At 41.0% G+C, this 6,700-nt stretch overlaps 1 protein-coding gene across 1 annotated transcript in view; it reads right to left on the reverse strand.

The window, feature by feature from the left end:
• The window catches only part of LOC139756788 (ras-like protein 2), a 79,764-nt gene extending 79,349 nt beyond the window's left edge, over positions 1-415 (reverse strand). The window contains exon 1 of the mRNA XM_071676580.1: positions 232-415. Within this exon, the coding sequence (XP_071532681.1) occupies positions 232-342 (111 nt within the window). The 5' untranslated portion in view covers positions 343-415. The remainder of the gene's footprint in view (positions 1-231) is intronic.
• Between the last annotated feature and the right edge of the window lie 6,285 nt (positions 416-6,700).

A 6,700-nucleotide genomic window follows, 5' to 3' on the forward strand; every position in this document is an offset into this window, starting at 1 on the left:
CGTTATTAAAAAATGATAGCTGTGGCTAAACTTCAACCGAGCGCATCACATCCATAGGCGACCTCTAAATCTACATATTCTACAACTCCAGTACAAGTTAAAAGAAGAATACGGGATTAACATCAGCAGGATACACTTTAAACGAGCGTGAAAATGTCAACGAATGAACGCCCACGGCTGAAAGCCAAACCCCAGTCCAGATCACACGAAACTTTCTCAAGTTTTCCTTACCTGGATAAACTGGATGGTGATGGCTGATTTACCCACACCTCCGCCTCCAACAACTACAATCTTGTAGTTCTGTGACATAGGACTCTGGTCTTTGCTCGTCTTTTTCCTCATGGTTGGTAGAATAGACCTCTGGAGCACAACACAAACACACCCGACCGCGAGATCACTGCTTACTACACTGACGCTCCCGGTGAAAAGTTACAGTCTTTTAAAAAAAAAATTCAATCTCAAAAATTATATCTATTCTTTGTACTTGAGCATTTTAAATTTTTATTTCAGATAATCAATGAATAAAAAACTGTTCTGATATACTAAAGAAGCTTGAGCGTCGATATAATTTGCTCCGTCAAATTAAACATTATTGGAACAGTGGGAGTAGCGTCTGCATCCCATACTCGGTAGCGGGTCGCGTACAATTACAGATGTCACTTACTGCTCTTTAAACCATTCAACAAGAACCAACCATAGTTCATATTCAAGCCTTCTGTTTGAGTTTTCTCATATACTCGAATACTTTGAGATCAACGATACACACCTGCGATATACATGTACGGTCGAAAGTTTGTCAGAAAAAAATAATTGTTTAAACGGAATGAATAATAGTAAACAACCCACCGTAGCCAATGTGTATGTGTGTGTGTGTGTGTGTGTCTTCGGAGTCTTATGTAAGTTGTGGCAATTATGAACAATCCTGAAGTTAGACTGAGCCATGTGTTGAGGGATAAGATCATACCTATCATCATTCTCTTATCACATGTTATTAGAGGCGACTACCCCCCAGGCTGGATGGCATTTCTAAAGCCATGATTATTTGTGATTGCCAGCCATGTATGTTCAAGAAAATAAGCTGCAAATGCTTATACACAAAGGCATTTAAAGACTTGGTACATAAGCACCAGTGAACTGCAATACGGAAATTATATTAAAGTGATTATCATACATACTTATGGAATTGTACATGAAAGAAAAAATCATATTAACAGTATCATATATATATATATATATATATATATATATATATATATATATATATATATATATATATATATATATATATTTATATATATATATATATCTTTCAAACTATTCGCCATTTCCCGCATTAGCAAGGTAGCGTTAAGCACAGAGGACTGGGCCTCTGAGGGAATATCCTCACCAGGCCCCCTTCTCTGTTCCCTCTTCTGGAAAATTAAAAAAAAAAAAAATCAGGAGGGGAGGATTTCCAGCCCCCCGCTCCCTCCCCTTTTAGTCGCCTTCTACGACACGCAGGGAATACGTGGGAAGTATTCTTTCTCCCCTATCACCAGGGATAATATATATATATATATTGGACTTTCATCATGTTCTTTATTGCCTGGTAGTTAATCTATAAGTTGATAAAAAATATGTATTTTTTACGTAGGTCAGGCAATAACTTTTTTGTTCCACTCTGGAATGATTATTTTCTTAAGTATTTTGCGTAAGAAGGTGGTGTGGCAGCAGATATGAAAATACTTCTAAAGTAAGTAGGACTTTTGTAAGTGTGGAAGGCTATGTCTCACTGTGATTTAATGGACGAGGGCCGAGGATCTGACTGGGGCTACGCTACTGTACTTTACCTACCTTAACCACCCAGTTAAATTGGTGATACTGTACGTTCCTGATCCACCCATTTGAATTGGCGATTGGATAATAACGAGGAAGAAGACAGAGATAAATTAATTTTATAGATTATTGATACGTTTATTCATTTAGATACATATTATAGTAGATTGTTTCACCAAATGATAATATATTTACCATTTTCTGTTCACAGGAGAGCATTGATTTGATTGATTTACATGTGCTTCTGGGATTTTTTAATCTAGATCACGTATTATTTAGTTCATTCACCTCTCAATACGTACATACCTACTATATATGATGTCTACGTGCAGTATCTACGTCATTGCAATGGACACATCCTCACATTCACTGTTGACTCGTCATTGTTTGGTATGGTCTACCCTAGGAAGACCCTATTTGCTTTCTACTTCAAATGTAATTTTTTTTTCTCTCTCTCTGACTTTCAAAAATTCTTCCGTTCAATTTTTTCTCCTTACATTCCAATTTGTCGCTTGAGGCAAATTTCCTTTACCTTCATTTTCTACATAATCAATCGCATTATTTTTCTTTCTTCGTTGCACTAAATCACTTATTCTCAAGCTTGGTTGATCCTTCATCAAAGTCAACCATACGAGAGATCCTCAGTGTTCTACCATGACAGTGTCATGCCCTGGTACACAGGAGTGAAACTGGGAGAGAATATGTGATGGCGTTTCCTCAAACACAGACACAAGTAGTTTATGTCAATGAAGTTCTACAAGAACAAGTAAGAGTTGAACTTTAATATTTACGTTTTTTCTTATTGACATGATAATTGACTCCATGATCAGGTCCTGACAAAAAAAATTGATAAGGGAGGAAACGCTTTAGATGAAGATGGGTTGACCAAAGACATCAGATGTTGTGTTGAAGGAATTAATGGAAAGGGGGATGGGAGGGAATGGGATTGGTTAGGAATGAATTAGTCGATACTAGGGCAAAAGATGGATCTAGGATTAATGAAACAGGAACTTTTGCCTAACTAGAAATCCGTGATGACACATGATTTTTGTCTCAAAGGAGTTCTCGTGTGTGTTATTACTGGCACAGGTCGTGTGTGACCCGATTATACGTGTGTGTGTGTGTGTGTGTGTGTAACTATTTCTCAAGACTAAACTTCACACGGGCTCTTGTCAGTGGGAAACCCGTTCTCAGGTGTGCCATTATTGGCACAAATCCTCTTGCCCCAACCTACCTTTATCTTGGGTCCTCAGTGTCCCAGCTCACACCAGCTCCTGGGGGTTGGTGCATCTTGGTCACCCATGCGTCACTTCAGCTCACACACAAAAATGAAAGACTTGATCCACAAAGGACAAAAAGGAGAATCTTACTCCATCATAGAGGCTATGTTTGATCCCAAATACCATTGTACTTACATTAAACTTGAATCTAATTATTCTTTCTATATATGTTCAAGCAAAGGTAATGAGTGTTTCATTATTCAGTTTCATCTTTAATCAACCCATTTAATCGTAGAGATACGCAAAGACATTAGCTTTTCCATATAAGTGTAGGACAAATACTATTTCACTATACATTAGTTTGTGGGTCACGCAGAGTCCAGCACAGTTTTCTCTCTCACGTACATTCTCTTACTTAACGATGGCTAACTCAATCATTTTACTATACGCATACCATAGTGAATGGTGGTAGTTATTCACGTTAATCTAACAAGCATTATATGTTGAAAACTAAAAAGAAAAAAAAGAGATGAACTCGGTACTGGCATGAGGACTGTCATGCCCCTCCGCTTCCAGGAAATGTAAGAAATGTCTTAGAGGATTACGCATCCAGGCGAGTTCCGAGAACCGCCACAGCTTCGATTCGTTCGCGAAGTGACGCTATCTTTGACCTGCTGTTATCTCGATCGTATTATCAATATATCTTGTCCGATTTTAATGATTCCGAATATAAACTCAACTTTATATGACGATTTTTTTTTTTTTACTATAAAAATCGGAGTGCTTTCTTGTGAATTTTGTGGGAGAGTGTCATAAGCTTTTATTTTTTTTTTTCCTAGTACTTCTCGAAAATTGGGTGTCTTTCTACTCATCAAACTATGATTTATTTTAATTTGGAGGATATGATTTAGACTGTTTTATGAATACGGAACACCTGTAATATGAAAATAATATGGAATATATTCATATCATAAGCTAATAGTGCGAATGATGTAGCAGTGTTACTCACCAGCGCTTCCCGGGAAAACCCTGACATTTGACACACAAACTCGACCACGTGGGAAAAAAAAAATTACACACACACACACACGTCATGTTACCCATTGTTGTACATACACTTCACTTTAAGTGCCTCGCTTCGTTCAGCTAGCGATTCCTGCGTCCCAGTGCTTAACAAAGGGCGAAAAAATTTTACGGAAAGAAAAGAAAATGAAAACAAGGGTCAGAGAACGGAGAGGCGAGATAATGTAGATGATTATGGCGACTTGTGGCAATACTCGCATCAGCCATGGTGATGAAGAACATGACACTCTTGGTTATAAATCAATTCCAATGGTCAATATATCAATGATTCTCGAAATCTCGGCACACAGGCATGTTTCACAAGGAATGAAAAATATGGTAGGATTCGTAAATGTCATTCTAACGTCCACCTTTCATATATACGCCACTGATAAAGCCATAAATTGGCAACAATTGATCACAAGGTCTGAAATTAGTCGTATCATTTTTCTCTTCCACGAATTTTTCATGGGTAATGAAATTTCTCTGATGGCTGTAGATGATACAATCAGACATTGATCATTCATCAGAGGAAAAAGAAACCACACGATTCAGGTCAGAAAAGACCACACGATTCAGGTCACGAAAGACCACACGATTCAGGTCCCAAAAGAAACCACACGATTCAGGTCCCAAAAGACCACACGATTCGGGTCACAAAAGACCACACGATTCAGGTCACAAAAGAAACCACACAATTCAGGTCACAAAAGACCACCACACGATTCAGGTCACAAAAGACCACACGATTCAGGTCACAAAAGACCACCACACGATTCAGGTCACAAAAGACCACACGATTCACGTCACAAAAGACCACACAATTCAGGTCACAAACCACACGATTCAGGTCACAAAAGACCACACAATTCAGGTCACAAACCACACGATTCAGGTCACAAAAGACCACACGATGCAGGTCACAAAGGACCACACGATTCAAGTCACAAAAGACCACACGATTCAGGTCACAAAAGACCACACGATTCAGGTCACAAAAGACCACCACACGATTCAGGTCACAAAAGACCACACGATTCAGGTCACAAAAGACCACCACACGATTCAGGTCACAAAAGACCACACGATTCAGGTCACAAAAGTCCACCACACGATTCAGGTCACAAAAGACCACACGATTCAGGTCACAAAAGACCACCACACGATTCAGGTCACAAAAGACCACACGATTCAGGTCACAAAAGACCACACGATTCAGGTCACAAAAGACCACCACACGATTCAGATCACAAAAGACCACACGATTCAGGTCACAAAAGACCACACGATTCAGGTCACAAAAGACCACACGATTCAGGCCTCTGCTGGTAGCCACGAAGAAAACGAATCGCCAGTGATACAGGCAGGAAAGGTCCAAGTAAGAACTCATATGATATGTGTGTTACAATAAGAGCCACGACTGGTACAGGAGGAGGATTGGGTTGGATTGGGTTATAAGATCTAAGCGTATAAGCCAAGCAAGCATCTGGAGCATCCAAGGCTATTCAACACATACGTGTGTTGTTACAATAAGAGCCATGACTGGCACAGGAGGAGGATTGGGTTATAAGATCTAAGCGTATAAGCCAAGCAAGCATCTGGAGCATCCAAGGCTATTCAACACTCTTAATTAAACAGTTTCGAATACTCTATCTTCGACATTCATTTTAAACAACAAATGATCCATCCCAGTTTTGAGAGACCAAGAAGGAAAAGAACGAAGAGTATAGAAGGGAGAAAATAGTAGCTTATATGTGTTGGTGTGAAAGCTTAAGCTTGACCTCTGCAGCATAGTTAAGCTTACATCATAGAAAGGAAAATCCCCGCTGCCGTAGCTCAAGCCATACCAACTCCACCACCACCGCGTTAAGGCCCATGTAGACCGAGGGGTGGGTGGCGCAGGAGGAGGTGGAGGAGCAGGAGGAGGAGGAGCAGGAGCAGGAGTAGGAGGAGGAGGAGGAGGAGGAGGAGGAGGAGGAGTAGGAGTAGGAGGAGGAGGAGGAGGAGCAGGAGCAGGAGTAGGAGGAGGAGGAGGAGGAGGAGGAGCAGGAGGAGTAGGAGGAGGAGGAGGAGGAGGAGGAGGAGGAGGAGGAGCAGGAGTAGGAGGAGGAGGAGGAGGAGGAGGAGGAGGAGGAGTAGGAGGAGGAGCAGAAAAGACACTTCAGATATCTGCAATGAATTGGACGTGGGACGTCATCCTCATAACGAACAGGACGCGGGTACGACAGACCCAACCCACCGATAAGATGTCTGTATTGTCAAAATGGCAAACGTGATTGCAAAATGAAATTCTTCTTGACGGCAAGAAGCTCTAAATTCAAGGAGCTCTGTTCGTAACGAATGTGAGAACGATTTATATACACTGGGCATCAAAGTAGTACGAGCTACTGTGCCCCGAGGGGAGGTCGGAATGCGTAAGAAGACGGTACGCCAATAAGGGGATGGCGCGGCTCATGGTACAGGACTGAGTCAGTGGGAGGAGGAGGAGGAAGAGACATGTCACCAGAGGCATCCCATATCCACCCTCTGTAGAAGGACTTCCCCACACCGCACACCCGGTGCCCATCTTTCTAGGCCAACTCTGTGTCTGGGGGGTATCTCTC

The sequence above is a fragment of the Panulirus ornatus genome, chromosome 23, assembly GCF_036320965.1.
Source record: "Panulirus ornatus isolate Po-2019 chromosome 23, ASM3632096v1, whole genome shotgun sequence".
Lineage (NCBI taxonomy): Eukaryota > Metazoa > Arthropoda > Malacostraca > Decapoda > Palinuridae > Panulirus > Panulirus ornatus.